The following is a 21,275-nucleotide window of genomic DNA, read 5'->3' on the forward strand; positions in this document are numbered from 1 at the left end:
ATAGACACTGAACAAAAAAACAGGACAGATAATAATGATAATTGCATTAACTTACAGCTTCTCCTTTCAAGCCTTCTTTTTGAACCTGTTGAGAAAGTATTGTGAAGACATGTCAGCCGAGTAGATACAATTTAAAGATTATTTAAATGCTAGTGTACCTGACATTTAAATATCTTTTTGGGGACTTACCACATCTCCAGGTAACCCGGCCAGGCCCCTCTCTCCCTGAGGGAACATTTAAACAGAAAGAAACCCCCTTTCAAAAGGTGCAGTAAATCACAATATGATTTCTTTGTGTGCGAGTGGTGTGTGTGCGTGTGAGGGAGATTGTAAACATGTACACTGCACAGTCAGTAATTACTGACAGACAAATGAGCTCAGCTATCTTCTGTGTCAGACAAATAAGAAGGCTGCCTTTGATCAGAAAAGGGAAAGCAAAACAAGAACGTCTGGAAAATAGAGACAGCGACTTATAAACTGAGAACAGTACATTCGAGACACTGGCAGCTCTTCACTTCTCCAGAATGCCCTAAAAGATGTTCTTTTTTGTTCAGAAAAGGTGTAATAAGTACAGATGAGAGACCCTACCTTATCCCCTTTGATGCCGCTGGGCCCAGGTGTACCAATCAGTCCTCTCAAACCCTATGCAACAAAAATATCCAGAATCAATTTTAAATTTCAAATAGACAGGTAACTGCCAATAAGATAAATGCCTATTTTTTCTTGGGTGAACGGCAACACGATAACTCACATCTTTACCAGAAACACCAGGCTTTCCAGGCAATCCATCCAGACCTGCATCTCCCTAGGAAACAAGAATGAGTTCAAAGGAATACACATTCCACAGGAAACAAGAACAGGAACACAAACCCATGTTGTGTAGCAACATGTATTTATCATTTGGCAGTTTAGCAGCTGGTAGGAGATGATTCACATTACACGTGTGTGTCAGTCAGGTTTCCTAACATACAGTACAGTCCCCTTGACCCGAGCATCACCCCTAGGCCCCCCCCTGTCTAACCACTTCCCCTGTCACCTCAGCTGAGGTGAGCGTTTCTCCAGGCCTCAGCCCCAGGAAGCTGACTGACTGGGGGACTGGTAGGTATTGCACGGTTGCTCTGAATGCACGAAAACAAGAGAAGTTCTATGGAGCCCAATGGTGTGCTTTCAGAACCTGCTACATGATTTAAAGTCAGGACATGACTGTCCATGTGCTTAACATATTTGTGCTGTGAACTAAGACAAGGACCTGCAGAGACATCCTGACAGATTTTCTTCACAGGAATTAAACAAAACATAAGTCTGACTGGCAAACTATAATATATGTGTATTCCTCCTGTGTGCATGGATTACATTTAGATGTTTCTCAAGTTCTTCAACTACAAGTGAACAGTAAAGTTACAAGAGTTTGTACAACCAAAGACAATACATTGTCAAACCTGAAATAAATTCATGATCAAAAGGCACCCTATCCACATATGACCAAAGCTAGATCTCCCAGTCACAGATGTATTTTATTTGGGCACAAACTTTCACAGATTAATAAGTTGTGAACAACACTGGTCAAATACTTTTTTATGATGAAGTGAGAGTCTATATTTCAGTATGTTCTTAGATATCCACAGGAAGCCTTCGACACATGCTGCAGTAGCCCTGAATGAGCCACATTTGAGTGTAACGCCCCCTCAGGTCCCAGACAGGAAGTTTGGCAAGTGCATTAAGGAAGCACATCTGTTTGCACCATTATTCCTCTAAGTTCCCCCTTCCTCTGGGATGAATGTGCTTTCTCTGTGGCTTATGGAATTAACCCTCTCAGGGATGGAGAGCCCACAGCTTCACTACATGAAAACCACGAATAACCAGGGCCTACTGCAGTTTTTCTGGAACTTAGGTATGTAGGCTCTGACAGAACTTACCCTTGTTCCTGGTGTTCCTTTTTCTCCTTTCACACCACTGGTTCCCTAATGTTGAATAAAATAGCACAGGCATGAGGGTCAATATAAAGACCAACCACTTTTTTTAATTTATTTTTTATTGGCAGATTGCAGTATGCTGTACTCACAGAAACACCTTTGGGTCCAGGTGTGCCAATAGGTCCAGAATCTCCTTGAACTCCCTGAACAAAGAGAACAATAGGATCAAACGTTGGCAGTTTTTAGCTGCAGTTCAGTCAAGACAATCACGTATTAGATTTGAGCATTTATTGTTACATGACATGGACATGTAGATTTACTTTGGCAGAGTGGATAATCTAAGGGAAGCACTCCCTGCCTCCTCAATGCAACACATACATGACATGACATATGAGGCAGGGAGCAACAGAGATATAATCCCCCTGATGGATAGACATACAGACAGCATGGGGGGGGAGAAGGGGACGGTGGAGGGTGGCAGCAGCACTGATCATACAACGACCGGGGTCTTTTAAAGACGCCTTATTGGACGTGGCCCAATGGATATGCGCTGCTAACATGGGTGTGGTAGTGGGTGGAGTAAGGAAGGTGGAGTAAGACGCCTTACTTCCCCGATGACTGTTGCGCGCTGCCCGATTGCCCTGCCAGAACTAGCTGCGCTTATTTCAAACATAAATTCCAACATACATAAACTTAAGGTTTGACTAAAGCATTTGCTCCTTGAAACAGATTGAACAGCTGTAATGTTATTTGCTGTGACAGGGTTTAACTAACTTGGGAGGCACATAGATCATGTAGGCCCATAAACGCCCAGAACAGCAACAACAGCTGTCACTATGGAGACCTTGGGTTAGAACCCCCCTCGGAGATGACCTTGACTTGCGACCTCATTCTCACTCTCTCTGCTACTGCAGATGCCTAGCTAAATAGTGACATATAATGCCAGTCAGACCTAAGAAGACGTTCAAGTTATGACCTGTTGTCATCTAAGGTTTTCCTGGATCATAAGTCCAAAATGATTTTGTTTGTTATGGGGGGAAACGTTGTTTAACATTGTTCATGTTTCCAGTACTCAGTAGTGAATAGGGGGGCTATCATTAACTCTAGTTCTGCCTTTTTCTTTGGATCGGGCTCTCGCACCGAAACTGGGTGGTCACAGGTCATTGGCCAGCCCCATCAGTGCTCCACCTTCTTTCTCCAAATATTTAATCTACTATTTGGTCTCCTTTCCAGGGAAGGTAGACCAAGCCAGTCACATTTCACCTGAAATCGATAACAGGCAGAGAGGTATTTGTCTGTCTGAAGTAAGTACGCCCACGGACACAACAAAGAATGTCTTTAATACAAAAACAGACGATCCAAACATGCTGTCTGCTTTGTTAAACTGCGAAAATACCCACAATTCTTCCAGCTAAGCTGGAGATCACGATGCAGTCATTCTGAATGAAAGACCGCTCACTCACCTTTGGTCCCAGTGGGCCAGGCAAACCCGGGTCACCTGCAGCCCCAGCTTCACCCTGTCACATGAATTGTGCTTAATAAAATTAGATGGTAGACTCTCCACAGTAATCAAATAATGATGCCAAGAGAACGGTGTTTACTTTGGTGCCTCTCTCGCCCTGTTTTCCAGCAAAACCAGCTACTCCACTGCTTCCCTGTGAGAGATTTGAACAGACTTAGATTTGGCATGTTTCAGAAAGCACAACATTCAACTGGACTATGGGCATAAACACCTCACCTTCTCTCCTTTCTGCCCTTTATCACCTAATGAGCCCTTACTGCCACTGTCACCCTGTGGAGAAAAAAGAAAGGTGTTGGTAGGTACATAACTGATGTGAAGGGTTGGTGCGTTGGGACAAACACGTTCAAAACGACAACATGCTGTGAGAAAACAGGGTTAACAAGGTTAAGTCACTGAACACAGCTTAGTAAACAACTGTTAGAGAACTGGTTTACACACAATACGACAAAAACGAACAAGAAAAAACAAAGATTACTACGTTTACATTCAAAACAATCAAAGCACATTAAGAAACTAGGACATTTACACACAATACTTTTGAGCAATGGTTCAAGGGCCAAACTATGTGGATGTCAGTCGGTTTGGTTCACCAATCACCACTGAGGTCAGTTCGCACATGCAGTAAGGGACAACCTCAGCACATCAAGGTCAATGGATTTCTATTGTCTTTAAACTTTGTCCTTTTGGTTTGTACTCTGATGTCATTTTCTGTGCCAAGGAGTTTCCCTGACTTTAAAGAATAAAACCGAAAAGGATGTTAATTACATGGTACCACCAAACCTAGGCCAACCAAGGACTTTACTGTACTTCATAAACCACTTCACAAGTCAAAGAAAGCTGCCCTTTAATTACTATGGGAGACGCTTTACTTTAACACACATCACTTCTTCATCAAAGAGACCATGAACTAAACAACTTCATTATACTACAAGCTTTAATGAAATTATATAACTGTAACCAAAAATGTGCCCTTGTTGCAAGGGAAAGTGTTTTTTAGAGTTTCTAGCTTGCTGAAGATGCAATTATACATAAATGGAGAAGGATATATTAAATTTCACCTTTTAGAAAGTGTGAGTGAGTTACGCGTCAAGGTGTAGCACACCAATGTCAGGGTTTTCATCATTTGTAATGTTACACAGAATAAACAGAAAGCTTGAGGCTGGAAAAACAGACAAAGCAGATAGACCGAAAGATAGAACAGCAACAGAACAGCCCACAAACATTTAGTAGTTTGTAGTTTCATGCTGTTTTAGCAGTAAACTCCTCATTTCACATCAATATGTTAGCCTGTCATTTATTAGAATTCATTGTAAAGTGTTTCTTTTAATTTTTAATTTTGGGCCAGTCAGTGCTAAACATGTCGAGAAATTCCGGATGAAGTATTATGACTTATGTAGTCAAGCAGGCTGCTTGTTTGTCAATGTAGCCTGAGTGCATGATGTGAGATTGTCGACTTGATCACAGTGAAGTGGAAAGTCAATACAAACATATACAATCAAACATCCAACACCACACTATTTAGGTGTATCCATCAACACCACAATGACCAAGTCCAAAAACCATGTGAATATGGAGCAGGAATAGGCCATTGGGCCTGTCTTTTCAACCCACACAACCATTTTAAGTATAACTCTCTGGACTCTCGAATGATACATGCCTCAGCTCTGGACTAAAGGGAGAAATTATATACTGAAGCTTTCAGCTGGTACTGCCAAACTACACAGAACGTTGACAGACGTGATGGGCGTCTGTGTGGGCCAACCTTTAACTCTGTTACACATCCTCTGTGGTGACCTGTCCTGTAATTCTAACAATGATATAGTTTTAAGTATTTTCCTTGACGCTCCCTCAAAGTATTTTCACAGTGCTTCTGAGGTTTTATGTCTCTATCTGGTGGCACACAGTGGCAGTCTATGCCTGACAAGTATTAGTTACGTGTATTGAGGCATATGTATTTGCATTGATTTGAGGAGTTTGACCGTTAAAAACCATGACCTTACCTTCAGACCCCTGTCACCCTTGACAGAGATAACTTCGCCCTGCAAATAATCAATCAACAAAGATCAATTATTATCGAGGCTTTCGAGAGAAAACAGCAGAAAAGAATATTAAAGATGAGGAGAGCAATGTCATAAAACGAAGACTAATAATGTTGTACTACAATCCACACTAGGGGACAATGACGCGTGTTCCAGTGAGCATGCTAGAACATGTGTGGTTCGAATGTGTTCAGGATTGTTTATTTTCATTCAAATGTGTTCATTGAAGTGGGATGTTAGCACAGAAGGATTTTCATACAGTTTCTCCTTTTTGTCCCTTCAGGCCAGGAGGTCCAGTCGGGCCTAAACTGCCAGTGTCACCCTGGAAATGCACGCATGTGGCGTTACGACACAGAGTGGTCGAGACATTCGAATATTTTGTTACCACACAACAAAATGACTAAGGAGGAGCATTATTTGACCTTTTCACCCTTGACACCTGCAATGCCAGGTACACCGATCGCTCCCTGCAGAACATAAACATAAAAACTTTGGAACTTTGGAACCAATAAATGAAAAAAGTCCATTATCATAACTACAAGCTGGTTGAAAACTCGACAGAGGGTGGACACCAGCCTTCAGAGTAGGCATCGTACCCTTTCACCAGCAGGACAGGAACAATTGACTTCGGGTCCTCTTTTTTGCTCCCCACTTGTGGGGGTGGGGGTGGGAATCAGCACAGGGGGTGCCTCTGTCACCACCTGCTTGGGGCACTGAAATGGTGCAAATATCACTCATCAGCTCCACTCGTGATGCCGACACAATTGCAGAACAAAACGATCTACCTTGCTTCAACTGCCAAAGGCAATCCAGTGTAAATGTAATATCTTGGATTTGAAAGGAACACTGAGACGGGGGCCAGAATAAAGGGAAGTGTGGAAGGCCAGGCATCAGACTGACGTGACCCAGGTGCACTCACCGGCCCAGTGGGCAGATCACAGCAGGACTCCAACTCTGCATGCTTGGAATCACAGTAAATCATCATCCTCTGGAGGTCAAACTGGGTGGAGGGAAAGTGGAAGACATTCAAACACATTTCAGTTTCCTTGTTTTTACTTTTAAGAAGAAAATTACAACTGACAAATGGGCCATCTCTGTGCATTTGCTAAATGTACAATACAGGGAAGAGGACTCACATCTATTGGTACACTGTCGTACAGCCTCTTTCCAATGACAGTCTTCCCTTGGATGTCGATATCCTCCCTATCCTCTATGGGCAATGTTTGTATTTTCTTGCAGTCCAGGAAGAGGGTCACTTGCTTCGCCTCTACACTGAGAGCAATCTTGTGCCAGTTGCGGTCAAACAGGTTGTCCACTTCTGAATTCTTAAACACAGCTCTCACTGCATCCTTGGTCAATCCTACAGCATTGTATTCCACAGCCTTGTTTTCACCGTCTAGACGGATAGACACCTAGCAAAAAGAGAGGGCAATCATTTGCATTTTAAATACTGCTGCATAATTTTACAACAGTCTAAAATGGGTTGCGGTTAAATTAAAACGAGAAGGGTTCCCCTTTGCTAACTTGATGGGCCCAAATCTAGCTGCATCACAAGGTACAAACCCCTTTGGCCATTACCCTCCAAAATGCAACATACCTGAGGAATACCATACTTGTCATAAATCTGCCAGAGGTACCAATCTTCCCTTCGTGAGGTCTTCCTGAATTTGAATGTTGTCACAAAGGCATATTCATCTGGTAGGCCTTGGGTGAATACATCTCTGTACAAAGAAAGGAAGAAAAAATCATTAAGTCACACAGTCAGCATTTTCAAATTCATCTGTGTGGCTAATTTAGTCTTTCTCTCAGCTATTAACGTGCATTTGATTTGAGTGATTTCTGTAGGTCACAGAAAAGACAAAGTAAGCCTTTTTACTGGTATGTGTGTTCAAACACAAGAACACACTACAAAAAGGTAGGCCCTGGTGTGGGTGTCCAAAAGCCATATGAAATATTTCCTCATGTACTTACTCTGTTTGCTGTACAATGGGCATGGTCCCCAGACGAACGTAGGAGCTCTGACCCTCGTCAACTCTTGTTCCCAAAACGTCATCAACTTTGAAGTAATCCATGAGGTCAAATCCTTCAGCATGGGAAGCAGAACATGTTGATGAGCCAAATTGAACTTGACCAATTGTTCATTGTTCCCACTGGACACCACTAGATGGGGCACTCGGAATGAATTAATAACACCCTCCCTTTTGCCGTTATTTGTGTCTCATATTCAGGCTTTGTTTGAGCTATTCACAATGAAGACAACGTAAAACATACATTTCTAAGAAAGGTAGGTTTCTTGAAGCTTTACTGCTTTGATATTCAATGAAGGCCTGCATGTTTTCTCTTGTGCTACTTTCAAACACATACTAGTTAATGGAAAACAGAGTCAAGATGTCTGACTCACTGATTATGTTCTGGTCTGCAATTTATCAGCTGCCAGATGACTTAAATAAATCTGATGCCTAAAGCTTCCATATGTAATTATGACTTGGTAGTCCAGTGTGTGTGTTTGTGTGTGTGTGTGTGTGTGTGTGTGTTTGTGTGTCTGTGTGTGTGTGTTGTCCAGCAGCATGCATGTCATTTTAAATGGTTGAGGTTTTCTGGGTAAGCCACCCCGCTATATTAAGGTAGTTTACAGAGGGCACTCCCTTATTCAACAAACAAGTTGCTATGGTAATCCCAGCAGTGACCCGGCGTTTACTAATGTGGCCAGTTTATCTACATGTGATCTCATCTCACTGAGGGAAATGGCCATGAAGTTTGGCTTGGATTTACTGTGAAAGTCACAGAAGTGCTCTGTTAGTAACAAAGTGGGTCAAATGTTTGTACTTCAGGCTTTTCTTAAAGATGTGTCCAGTTTGTTCTGTCAGCATTAAGAAGACGTTGTTATATATATGTAGACTTCCCTTATCATGGTGTAGGACTGTAGCTAGACTCAGTAAGTCAGGCTTACACCGACAGTCGAATTGATCATTTATACCCATTCAGGAAACATGGCACGTTTGTGTGATACTTTTTGATTCAGCTTTCCCAGGCAGATCATGAAGCCCATCATTATGACTGCAGTAATGTGAGAGCGCAATATGCAAACGCTTGCTCAGATCTTTGTAAATAGCCTGGAAACAGGTGGCAATGCACAGGCTGCCGCCAGCAACAGTGAAAAAATAACATAAAAAATGTGGCCGATAAACATGTGAAAGCCCTGCCACCTAAACTCATATTGTGGCCAGCTGGTAGTGCCAACTGCCCAGATTTATTTGTAGACTACCTCCAGTGATGTTTGGTCCTCTGACAATTGTTAAGTTGCACTCCAGATCATAAAGCATGAGATGCAGGACGTCCGTGTCTGATGCTTTTCCTTCTGGGTGGGTTGGAGTGATGGCCTCTACCTATTCGGTGGAGAGTTTTTTACGGGTCTGAATCAGTTTTCTTTGTGTCGCCGTGCATCATGCAAATGCTGTCCGAGCTGTATCTGTGGCTTTCAGGGACGAGCTCGAGTGCAGACCTGTAATTTGGATTGGCAGCAGAAAGTGTATAATCAAGCCCAAAAGTTATTTTGAACAGCCAAAAAAAGAAGAAGAAAAAAAGGCCAATGGGGGCGATCACTGCGGGAAAGCCAGATGAGTTCACTGACTGAGAAAAGCAACCGTATAGAGTGCATTCTTCTGATGTGAGCAGATGGCAGCCTGGCTCTAGACTGCCTAGGGACGCCACAACACTTTATCTTTCGACTTTCAGTATTCACTGTTGGTCACACCAGACTCCACATGTTATGGATCAGAAAACTCAAATTCACAGGTTGCTTTCCCCTCTGAAAAGTTACAAGCTTTTTTCTGACAGTCAAAAACAAAGAGGCTAACAGCAAACAACCAACTGTAATGCCTTCCTTATGTCAGGCGCTGCTGCAGTGATTGACACTGACTGGACTTACAAGACCTCCAAATCCCTTGCATATCATACATAGGATATCTGTATGCAGGCTTTTTAAAGCATGAATGTTGCCAGCCAACACAGTTCAAGTAATACTGAGAAATAATACTTGGAGTCCTTCGCTGACTTCCTGTAAGTTCAATATTGTATAGGATTTTCACAAATAAGATCATTTCACGACTTGCAATTTATGTTGTTGTTTTTTCCAGACACTTCATACAACAACCTTGGATTGCAGTGATTCATTTTGATTTCTCCTTCCATCATTGCTGTTTACAGCAAAGGGATAACCGCATAATTAGCACTGGGCTCAGAATGTGATATTTGTCTAGTCAGAAGTAACCGTAAACGTTGTCGTCCACAGGATATCAATTTCTGCATCTCACTCCTGCATTTTATTTTTTTAACTGCACAGCAACTTTTATTTCATTTTTTGTTTTTGACTGTTTTCAATGTCTTATTGAATGTTCTTAATTGTTTTTAAATCTTGTTTTCTTTTGCGATGTTTTAATGCTTTTAATGGTTTTATGTGAAGCACTTTGAATTGTCTTGTTGTTGAAATGTGCCATACAAATGAACTTGCCTTGCCTTATAAATCAGAATCAAACAGCTGCTTTACCAGAATTCCTTAGGTTTAAATCCAGCACCCGTTCACCTCCCATTGTTCTCCAAGGCCTCACTTGGCACTTTTTGTGCCTACCGTATGTGGATCACAATCAGCGATTACCTTCTGTCTAAATGATCCTTCAGACATACTGTAACTGTACTGATGACAGTCACAGGTCTATGATGTAGTGTCCACCTGATTGAATAACGAACATCGGTTGGCTGTGTCATCCATGTTTCATTATATATAATGTCAGATATTCATATCGTTCCAGTGGAGACAGACAAAACGTTCCACTACAATACCATTTGAATGTTCAGCTGACAAATGTTGACAGTAAGACGTGCCTACTGTGACTAACAACCTGATATCCTTCCTGCAATGACTGACAACTCAGTGGCTTCAAACACAGACTCATTTATTTTGCCATGTACACTGTTGATTTGAAATTGCCTCTGGAGATGTTTCTGAAATATGAGTGATGCAATAGTCTGACATGTGTACTTCCTGTAGCAAGTACAGACACTGATGCAGCTACTGCCAAAAGGTATTCAGGTAAATTATTGTTTTGGCAGTGAGACTAATACTGGTGTTGCCAGCAGCTTCATTAAATTAACAGTAATCACTTTGAAGTCTCTGTTGTTAAAGAAAGAGAGAAACCTTGGCTGTTTTTGACAGATCCCTTCATTTTTATGTAAAGACATAGTAGCAGTCAGACATCCCTGTGTGGGTCTGTTTTTCCTCTTAGTGTGATGAATGTGAGTGGGAGGTATAGACAGGAACTGAGATCCCCAAAGGCCTCAAGACAACATCCTACTTATCTGGTTAAGCGCTTCCCTACATTTCTCAGAAAGTCAGCCACAGGTATTGCAGACAAAAAGAATCAAGCTCATAAAGTCATATTAATTCTCATTTGAAAGCAGCTACATTATTTACAGATAGCAATTGCATGTTCAATGGAAAACACCCAGAATGATGCGCTTCCTGAGAATAATAAATTAAATGTTATTATACAGGCGTCGAAAATGCAAAGATGATCAGGCTTTTGGGGTTTCTCTAATAGAAAGAAATGGATCTGCATAAGTAGTGGGGTGCAGACATTTTCCCGAGCATTTTTGAAGTTCAGACGTGATTGAGAAGCTGGTATAGTAATTTATGAATGAAAACAATTCATTCAACATCTGGATCCTTGAAGACAAAAACATTTGTGTTGTACGATATATCCATTACTAAGCGCCCCCAGACATTTTTCATAGGGGTGGCCAGATGGGGCAAGGGAAAATCTTGGGGTGGCACACCAAAATCAAAACGCATAACAATAATGCCCCCCCCCCCCCTCCCTCCCGACGGCGCTACTAATTATTATGCTTATCATCTTTTGGTCAGAAGCACATATCAGCCATTTTGTCCACAATTATAAAAAAGGTGGAAAGAATTTGAATACATATAAACATTTTACCTGGAACCTCCTGAAGTCCATAACTGGTGCTGTTGGGTTTGAAACGGTCTGGTTGTACCTTCATGTTTGGACACAATACATCTGAAAGACAAACACAAGACTTTGGTTGGCAAAGACTCATCCCAGCATTGGAACTGTGTCAGTTGTGAGGTTTGTTCATGATTTTGATTGAACATATTGCATAATGTTGGGTAGTAATTCTTGCATAGGAGTCGCCAGTTGAAAGACTACAGTATCTCTTTTTGGAAATAGCTCAGAGAAAGTATGGCACAATCAGGCAGAGAACATGTGGGGACCATGGTTCCAGTAGAGTAGTGGGCACATGCTTTGACCTCAGCGGTGACAGTTTTAGACTCTCACACACACATTTTTCAGAGGCTTGGGCCATCCAAGTGATGCCAGTGGTGACAGTGAGAAAGGGAACACCATCAGGATTCGTTTACATTAGCGCAGGATGCAGGACACTTTTCTATTTACAGGAAACTTCTCTACTTCCTTACTACTAAGGAGCAGGCTCAGTTGAAGTAAATGCAAAGAGATTGGTTTTCCCCTACATTCTGTTGACAGAGCAGTCACTTGCACCAAGCAGTTTTAATGTGTGGGTCTGTCTGTCTGTCTGTCTTTATGCTTTATACTGGGCTGCAGTAAGCTGACACTCAAGTTTCTGTAGCCTTTCTTGTACCTGACATTGCTCAGCATCAGACCCTATAATTAACTTTAATCACAGCTTGGAATGATTTTGTTAATTAGCCAAAAGAAACTTAAACTTGACTGTAAAATCACTTTCCTACGGACGACTCTATTGACACTGACCTGTTTTGCATGATTAAATTAGTGATATAAATTTGTCCTTGGGAAACGCTTCCTATTGTGAGTGTCACAAGAAAACATGAGAAAACAAATATGTGCAATACTGAAAACAAATATCTGAAAACAGACCAGTAAAGCCCATTTGTTTATTTGATGTGGCTGATTGCGGAAGGGGGGGTTCATGGTCAGTGATTACCTGCTCTGTGTCCTTTTTGTGTATTATTCAGATCTTCACCAATCTTACAAGAATGTAAAATGTACTTCTAACCGTACATCCAGGTCTTTAGTCCTTATAGACACACACACAGTTATTTAAAATATGCTTTGACCCTGGGTTCTATCTTGTGAATGGATGTCTGTGCGTCACTGTGTTTTAAGATGGCACTGTAAATCAAACTGAGCATGCTGAACAGCCGAGCTTCTCCCTGGGTTTGTGGTTGTGAGGCCATAATTTAGAGAGCTTGCAAGTTAAAATTGAAGCAATTCACAGCTTTAAACCTTAAGGGCACACTCATTTAGTGTTGCTTTTTCATGTCAGAAGCTACTGCTTAGTCACAGACTTATCACCTTCAAACTTCAATTCAATCTGCAGTATGAGTGTATACAGTTCCAACCTCTTCATTAGCATTTAGCCTATTTTAGTCTGTAATGTAAGTGTTTGTATTCATATGAGCTTATTGTCTATGACAGTAAAATAACTGCTCTGTATGGTGTTGGGTTGTGAATGAAATTAAGGGTCACATGAGGTTGTGTGTGTTACTATACCAGTGTTCTTACAGGAAGCTACTGTAACTTAAAACTCTCTGCACTTAAATGTATTGTCGTGTATTATGTGAGGATACAGATAAGATCCTACATTGTATCATTCTTACACTATTTTATTGTAACTGTATTTATGCATGTTAAATGACAAGGACATATTTTAACCTTAATTAAAGGTATGGGCATTGGTTTGTTTACAAAGATTCTATATTTTTGGTTGAGATGTGGTAGATGAAGGTGAAAATCAATGACGTAGATGTTAAACTGCAGTGTGGGGCCCACTTGAAACATAAGAACTGTAATTTTATGAGCGAAAATAACTTGTAGTACTCTGTGTGCCCATTGAACTGACCATCGATATTCTTAGATATGTAAGCTTGGTTATCCAAGAGATTACAACATTAAAACTGTCCCGGGAATGCAGCTATATCCCACAAATATCCGAAGTTATGAACCATTATGACAAGTCGTCAATGAATCACGCACTCAAAAGGTTGGTGGAAGATCATTAGAATTTGTGGGCTCAAAGTGCAAGGTCAAGGTTAAGGGTTTTAAAATGAATCTACAAGCTCTTTGCCAAACTCAAACGGTGCAGTGTCACCCTACAAGGTCACCTGATTTAAATAAAGAAGAAAGGCTCTAATTACAGAGTAAGTCAGGATACTTTTCTCCAGGGTGTGATTGCCACCATCGACCCAGTACTGTAACAATGTAGTATTAGAGCCAACTGTCAATACTTATCTCTGTAGGATGAAACCATAATCCCAAGTGACAGGAGTATCATTGTAGATTTTAAACATCTTTATTTACAGTTTGTGGCCAAGACTCCAGGCATCCTTTGCTATCCTGTCCGGCTAATTTTAGTTGGGAATGCAAACTCTGGAGTGTGGAGCATCCACTCTCCCGCCTAAACACACAGACACACACTTCTCCACTTTCCTTTAAGTGTTGTTAAAGGCCACATTATATTGAGAGACTTGTATTATTGTTTTCAGAATTATTTACAGTGGCTACAAAAATAATGATTGATTCTTTTCTCTGGAACAACTTCTTTGCTGGGAAGGTTGTGTTGTACTCTGTAGTAGACATTGAGGTTATAATAGCTTAGACTATCCAGTGTTCAGCACCTCCTAACCAAACTTTAACCCGGCAGTTGGTGGGCAACTGACCGAAAAAATGTCTTGGTTAGAGAACTGTCATTTACAAGCAATTTCTGCATCTCGCCCACCTCAAACATATAACACCCTGTCTGTGACAGGAAAGTTAGAACAAAGCAGGCCCAAGGGAACAAGGGATATTGTGCGTGTAATGGCAGAAAGGTGTTGGGTGGGGTTTTGGTAAGGGTCTTAATGTATGGTTAAGCGTTTAGAGGTGGGATTTAAATGGGACTCATGTTCAGAGAGATTTAGATTCAACACTTATAAAAGGCTTTGAGGTGTTCTTTTGAACACAAATCCCATAACTTAGACGTTCTGTAGACAGTTTTCCTGGTTGTTCCTGTGTTTATAACTTTTGGTGAATAATCACTGTGATGACTTACTCTCACACAGCCTCCTCCTCAGTCTGCCTCTGATCTTATCGATGGCATTGAAATCGGTCACATGGAAAACATGGGCGTTCTTTGGCTCCGCCGCAATCTCCTCCAGCTCTTCCTTAAGTGCCTCCCCGATGCCCACTGCAAACATGCGGATCCCTGCCTTAGCGGCTTCCTTGGAAGGTTCCAGAACGTAATCCTGGCTTCTGCCGTCTGTCACGAGAATGGCCACCTTCTGGATGCCTTTGGCCGCATGCCTGGCCCCGGCCCGCTCGGTGAAGATGTTTTTGGTCGTGTAGCTGATAGCGTCCCCAGTCATTGTATTCCCTCCAATGTAGCGGATGTTGCGGGCGGCTCGTTTCACCTCCTCCATTGTCTTGAACCTCCCTAGGTTAAACTCTATGGTAGGCCTGTCACTGTAACGGACCACAGCGACGCGCGTCTTTTCCTCGCCCACGTCAAACGAGTCCACCAGGTTAGCCACCCACTGTCTGATCTTCTCAAAGTTCTCCTTTCCCACGCTGGAGGAGGTATCCAGAATGAACACCAGGTCATAGTTGACATTTTTGCACCCTAAAAGAGAAAACCAAGTAAGTAGTTAGTAAGGAATAAAGTAAGTCCTATTTTGATCCTTCCCTTTGATTCTCATTCATCCTTTGTAAGTACGGCTGGTCTTACCTGCCCTTTGGGCATGAACCCTTTCTCCTGAGAGGGTAAGGGCCAGAATGAGCAGGACTATGGAAGCCCTAACTCCCAACCGCAATTCCATCTTGGCCTTGATTCTTCTTCTTGGTAGCTTAGTTTGTGATCACCATTAAGGTCACCTACTATATTGCACCTGTGTGGATAACAAATAAAACCATGAACTTTCTCAATGTTCAATTGCAGGTAGTGTAGAAGGTGTCTACATTCTTCATGCTTAACTTGTGTTCATGAGTTGCTAGTGAGATGTGTAAAACATGCCTTGTATTTAACTAATGTACTGTATGTGTTATGGTAGTGTAGTGACAGGTGACAGTCCTGTTAATAGGTAACCTGTTCACATCAAAAGTACTTGTAAATGTACATCAAAAGCCTTTTCACTGAAGTACTGTACAGTGCATGATAGTATGTGACGCCTGAAAACACTGTTGGTGGTGTTTTTCAGCCTCCATGATAATGCTAGATCATGCCTTTAGGAAAGTGGTTTCAACCCAGATCCAACCCTACTCTGTCATCAGTGGCGTGAACGTCAGTGATGTGGCAAACTCCAATCAGACGTACAGTAGCCTATAATACAAGCATTCTATTCAATGTCCCCCCTGTGTCCCTTAGTAGGTAAATCAAGCTTCTACTGTATGCTCATAGTACTTGTATGTGTTACCACAGTGACTGACCTGTTTGGCAGTAAATCCTTGAGTAGTTTTGATGCTGGCTAGGCACTTATCTGAAATTCCACTGGGCTATTTTTGCTTTGGACCACTTGGTTTTAGTTGCTCTATAATGAATAGAAAAGGACTCCTTGCTGAAATTGATGTAATTAGTGTTTAAAATCTATGAATATCTTTTTCCCCACAGGAAGAAAGATATTCAAGGAACTCAAAAATGTCCCTCCCAAAGTATTTAACTTTACAGTGGGTACTATTTGGCTGTTAATTCTCCAGGGAACTACATCTCAGGCACTATGTTACACTCTCTACAGTAAATGTTTTTAATTTAATAATTTAATCATTCGGGACGATTTTGTTCAGTGAATGTTTAAAACATGCTCTTTTGACTTTTTCAGCAGGTAAATCCAAGGCAGATTTCCTGTGTGAAAACTGAAAACTGTTTGGTCTTCAACCAAAGGCCTGATTCCAGTTCCTCTTTCTATGACTAACCTGGGATTACAACATAGATGTATCTACCAGAAACCTGCTGTCCATCATCAGCAAAATGCATAAAACAGGGAAAACTTTTCCATATGTAACCCAAAGGAAAAGGAAAAAAAAAAACAGGAGATAGATACCACAATCCTCTGTCTGGAGTAGCATCTAGACTGCTTGAGGTCAACAACGCCTCTCACAAACAACACAAATATTATCCAAAGACACCCATGGAAGTCTGCTTCGGGACTATATCTGAGAAATTAATTGATCTAAAACTGAAAGATTTAATTCCTACCTGGATTAACGATCCACCGGAGGTCTCTTTTGCTCCCTACCACCTTCTGCATGTGCACTTGCTCCCTTCACGCAGTATTAAGGAAACATTGTTCCTTGGTGATGAATCAGATCTCCTTTTCCAAGTGCCAAAAATGAAGATCCAAATAATTATACAAAATCCAGGGTGAAAATCCAGTGTACAGTGTTGTTTAAAAAGTGAGGTGAGCTCAAGCAACAACCTTTTGGATGGGAGGACGGAGTGGGAGGAACAGAAAGGGAAAGTGTAGGGTTTCAATGGGGGAGCGAGGAGGCTCACTGTGCTTTGCTGCTGTGCTCCACACACATAAAAAGGCTGACAGGCCCAGCCAATTATAGACCCAACTTTCAGGATATTTTTGGTCTCTTTTTTTTCCTCTTCCTTTATGGCTGCACCCATCTGAAGTGTTGCCCTCAAAGACAAGCACAGCTTCTTGGCGGCCACATCGACTGTCCAACCCTGCCACTGTGATAGCCACAATGGAGCCGCCCTGGCGATGGTGGTGGGCAGGGCCGGCCTCCCTCAGCCCTCAGACAGACACAAGCTCATGGGGAAGGGTGTGTTTAAGACTCCATGAACACTTGTGCCTAAAAACCTTGTCCTATGCACAGCCTTATCACTGAGGGCATAAACAAATGTAAATAAATACGATAAATTAAATGATTATGTTCACTGTCTAATGATGTCAGACATAGCTTAATCAGTTCTAGAAGATAATGTGTCAAGCATATGGAAATTTAATATTTTATGTTTTAACTTGGGTGGAGTCATAATGCTGTGTTCCAGTGAAACAAATTGTCATGTAAGGTTCGTTCCAGCTCCAGATATCTTTCTCTGTAAACTTATTTTCTGTTAGAAAAGCCCAAAACAGGGAACGCTGAAGCATAGCCTACTATACTGACGTTTACAACTGCATCAGAAAAGCATGAGCTCAATCATCCCCTTGCCTACAGTACTTTAGACATCACAATGCATTCTGAGTGCTGTATGCAAAACTTTTGCAACTTGGCAAGTGAGCACATGTAAATCTATGTATAGCAACAGTGTAAAGTGGATGGGAAGCGTGGTGACGACCTGGGGCAGATGCATGATATGAGCAATGGTGTCACTGTGAGGAGCCGTCTGCCGCCTTTTGCAGAAAGGGCCCAGGAGGTGATCAGGAGGCCGAGTGACTTCAGGCTGCCGGCGTTGTGGAGGAAGTCTCTTGTCATCTGCAATCCAATTTTGGATCTCAGATGTCTGGCAAATGCCATGTCTACAGTACCAATGTGTCATCATATTTCTGCTAGTTTGGAAGTTTTAATCAATGTTTTACCTTTTTATTTATGTGATACACTTTTGTAAATTGGGATTAAGTTATTATCTAAGGGTCATGGATATTGCTGATAAAGGGATTCTAGCAACAAGATCTGACTCAGCTCTCGTGGCTACAGCCTAGCTAGCCAGTCATGGTCTTTCAAAGAATGGCCGACTCTAATTAACCACAGCTGTCAATACTGCGTCAGCTTTACTAAGATGGATAGGCAGCTACTGCAGTATTAGGCTACATTAGCCTTTTGTTGTCTGATTTGGTCTAAATTATCTATTTTTTCCTCCTTTTTTTCTCTCATTTATAGTGTATACAAACATTTTATGGAAAAACAAGCAATGCGCAGATTATGTAATTTCCAAAACATCTCTTTTAGTGGATATTGGCCATGGCAGTAGATGTAAAATAAACCGTTAAACAAGCTCATAAACCTTAAAACATATCTGTTGAAACAACTCATAAGTCAAAAGTAACTTGTCTACTAAACTTTAGAATCTGGTAACTGTAGGCAATTTGTTGCTTTTAATTAAATCCTATATTTTGGAAATGACTCAAGTGATGACTTCAGTAATCAGTAAGAGTGTTTGGATCCTGGACAGATGATACAAAGTATGTATGCACATTACACAATGTCATTTCCTCTTTCAAAGAACAGACATTTTCTGGAAATTCAATTAGTGAGCTAGGTTTTGGTGTTCAGACTGAGTACACTGTACACATGAGTTTTAGACTTTAGTTTGTCCCATTTGCAAGCCCAAGCACAAACAAACAAAATACAAAGAACATTGTCATGGACTTTATTTGAGGTTACATTAAAGGTACAGTTGCTGCTTTGTTTGTGAATCATGTAATAGAACGATACCATCGCTTGGTCCAGATCTGAGCTATGAAAAGTGAAGCCATCATGCCTTAGCCCTAATTATGATTCCTCAATTCTGGTTAGTTTGGCACAGCTTTAATTAGCATGTGATGGAAATGGCATGTTCTTCTGAGAAGCAACAGCATTAAAATACATGTATGTTAGGTCTCTTATTTCTTACTTTATACAGCTTATTTACAGTAGAGTTTTACAGAGTACATTCTATTTATAGAATAAAAAGTACTTGGAAGTGTCATGAAATTGCTACTGCATGCTTTGGGAACATTACAATGGAAGCTGGGCTCTCCTATGTTACCAGTCAGAAGCATCAGTAAGTCATCTAGGCTCAACACGGTCATGTTTTTTTTTTTATTGCTACAGCCCCCAGATTGCTCAACGGTCATAGGACTGCGTCCTGGAGATCGCTCACAGCCTTCTTCCTGATGGCTCTTCCTGACACCTCCGCATCCCCAGACTGCTGCGGTGGGCCTGCATTCCTCCTCGAAGCCTTCTCCAGCATGCGGCTGGCCTCCTTCAGAGCTCTCTCCGCCCGCTGCCCTTTGCTGTGGCCACGCTGGGCCAGCTTACCTTCCTCCACAGATGACCCCTCCGTTGACATGGTCGATTTGCTCTGATCCTCTTGGAGGCGTTCCTCTCTCTTCAGCCGCAGCCGCCTCCTGCCCGTCGTCTCCTGCTGGAGCGTGCCGGAGTTTTGGCATGCTCTCCCAGCGGCGCCGCGCGTGGCTGGAGCTTTCACGTCAGAAGCCGGGGTGGGCGGGGCCGGTTTACCGCTGACAGGAGGAGGGGCCTCTTGGCTCGCTGTATCCTCGGGGAGTCCCGCTCCGCGTTTGTGATCGTCTGAAGCACGGAGCTGCGGGGCTTTCACAGAGCCGTGCTGCTGAGGCCGGCCCTTCACTGGCTCTGTCGGGACTCTCTGAGGGGGGCACTCGGAAGATTTGACCAGGCCCTCTCTCCCACCAGCCTTCACCTTCCTGGGGTAAGGCTCATGCCCTGCCACATCTAGCTTGCGGGCAGCAGCCTTAGCCTCTAGCTGGATCCCTTTGATTTTCTGCCTCTGAGCCTCCCTCACCTCCTTGGGCAGCTCCAGGGGAGCCAGTTTTTGCGGCCGCCTGGGTGGCAGATTCTCGCCCTCCCTCGCTGAGTCAGGCAGGGGCGACCTGAGCAGCAGCGAGTCTCTCTGTGCAGTGCCCTCCTGTGTAGGCATGGCCGGAGTAAGCTGACCCACCGCCTCGTCCCCATGTGTGGCTGACAGAAGGAGGCCAGGTGTTTTTGAATTGGGGCCATTTTTAGCTGCCAGTCTGAGGTATTGGCCATTCACATGCATCGTTGTATTTTTAGCCAGAGAGGTCAAGGGTTCCTCTGACCGAGGCGCCACCTGAACAAAAGAGACATCACTCATCAAGGATCACCACTGTCTCCACTGAAAGGACATGAGACAGAAATGACAATAAATAGCATCAAGTACAGCATAGGCAGATGCAGTTATGGTGTCAAAGGCCAATAAAATACATGTTTACACAACCATAAACCATTCAGTTAATTCAAACACGTCATACTTTTTTTTTTATATATCGCATTATAATTTATAGAATTTATCCGACAGGACATATACTTAGCTATCTGGATTTAACATTGAACTGTGAGTGACATCATTTATGGACCCATGAATCAGCCATTATGTATTTTCTACTGTTTGCATTCTAGCACATACTTGTAATACTGTGAAAACCCAGCACATTTACACTACCACTGCTTCCTTAGTCTAATCAGCATATTAATGTTCATCCTACTGCAACAAGAAAGACAGAACCCATCATCCCTGACAGGTAGCTAAGTAAAAGGATAGAGCAAACACAGTCTATACTCACTGGTTTAGCAAACATTTCTTGCTTGTATTTTTGCCGAATCATCTTTCCCCCCGTTCAGAAGAGAATGTTTTTGTTGTCCTTGTGCCTATCCCTGCCTGCTGTCAGAAGCATTTGGCTGGAGATAATGACAGGGCAGTATGGGGTTGGTTTTAGCTCCCTCACTAAGGTAATTAAGGAGATTAGGGTCAGTGTGCAGCAGGGTGATCTATAATGAGCTCCAATCCAAGTCAGAAGCAGCTGGAGTGCACGCGGCCAATCAGCTACCTGCCATTTGTTTGTTGTGATTCAAAAGTACTGTTTTACCATCGAGCAATGGAGCAAAGGTGTTTTTGTTGAAATTACCAAATTGGTCTGCTAGGGACTGTTTGATGAGTTCCACTAGATGGCGCCAGAGTCCACCTTTGTTTGCAGCTGGCCTATGTGGTCACATGAAAGTTGTGTTGGTCTGATCAGTAAGACCAAGTAGGAAGGCAGAAACGTATTTT

General features: G+C 42.3%; 2 protein-coding genes across 3 annotated transcripts in view; both read right to left on the reverse strand.

The window, feature by feature from the left end:
* col22a1 (collagen, type XXII, alpha 1) overlaps positions 1-17,340 on the reverse strand; it is a 32,023-nt gene extending 14,683 nt beyond the window's left edge. The window contains exons 1-21 of one of the 2 annotated variants that reach the window (XM_084696022.1): positions 16,716-17,340; positions 15,252-15,411; positions 14,580-15,146; positions 11,468-11,548; positions 7,446-7,557; positions 7,072-7,195; positions 6,611-6,886; positions 6,394-6,474; positions 6,071-6,187; positions 5,897-5,941; positions 5,734-5,796; positions 5,436-5,474; positions 3,652-3,705; positions 3,515-3,568; positions 3,377-3,430; positions 2,063-2,116; positions 1,917-1,961; positions 752-805; positions 589-642; positions 190-225; positions 56-85 (exon numbers count right to left, since the gene is read on the reverse strand). In XM_084696022.1, coding sequence (XP_084552148.1) covers positions 56-85; positions 190-225; positions 589-642; positions 752-805; positions 1,917-1,961; positions 2,063-2,116; positions 3,377-3,430; positions 3,515-3,568; positions 3,652-3,705; positions 5,436-5,474; positions 5,734-5,796; positions 5,897-5,941; positions 6,071-6,187; positions 6,394-6,474; positions 6,611-6,886; positions 7,072-7,195; positions 7,446-7,557; positions 11,468-11,548; positions 14,580-15,146; positions 15,252-15,342 — 2,031 coding nt within the window. In that variant the 5' untranslated portion in view covers positions 15,343-15,411; positions 16,716-17,340. The remainder of the gene's footprint in view (positions 1-55; positions 86-189; positions 226-588; positions 643-751; positions 806-1,916; positions 1,962-2,062; positions 2,117-3,376; positions 3,431-3,514; positions 3,569-3,651; positions 3,706-5,435; positions 5,475-5,733; positions 5,797-5,896; positions 5,942-6,070; positions 6,188-6,393; positions 6,475-6,610; positions 6,887-7,071; positions 7,196-7,445; positions 7,558-11,467; positions 11,549-14,579; positions 15,147-15,251; positions 15,412-16,715) is intronic. The other variant, XM_084696023.1, reaches the window with a different exon arrangement.
* Positions 17,341-19,197: 1,857 nt separating this feature from the next.
* Positions 19,198-20,975, reverse strand: LOC146295222 (uncharacterized). The gene is made up of 2 exons (XM_084695990.1): positions 20,791-20,975; positions 19,198-20,297 (listed from the first exon to the last, which is right to left on the reverse strand). Exons 1-2 carry the CDS (start codon positions 20,830-20,832, stop codon positions 19,302-19,304), a joined length of 1,038 nt encoding a protein of 345 aa, XP_084552116.1. The 5' UTR covers positions 20,833-20,975; the 3' UTR covers positions 19,198-19,301.
* Positions 20,976-21,275: the final 300 nt, after the last annotated feature.

This window comes from Hypomesus nipponensis, chromosome 4, assembly GCF_054491055.1.
Source record: "Hypomesus nipponensis isolate SF chromosome 4, ASM5449105v1, whole genome shotgun sequence".
Classification (NCBI taxonomy): Eukaryota; Metazoa; Chordata; class Actinopteri; order Osmeriformes; family Osmeridae; genus Hypomesus; species Hypomesus nipponensis.

Bases quoted from the DNA above. Each gene is read 5' to 3' on its own strand.
- LOC146295222 (XM_084695990.1), bottom strand. From the start codon at position 20,832: ATGATTCGGCAAAAATACAAGCAAGAAATGTTTGCTAAACCA. The intron at 20,298-20,790 runs GTGAGTATAGAC...TCTTTTGTTCAG, and splicing joins AAGAAATGTTTGCTAAACCA to GTGGCGCCTCGGTCAGAGGA.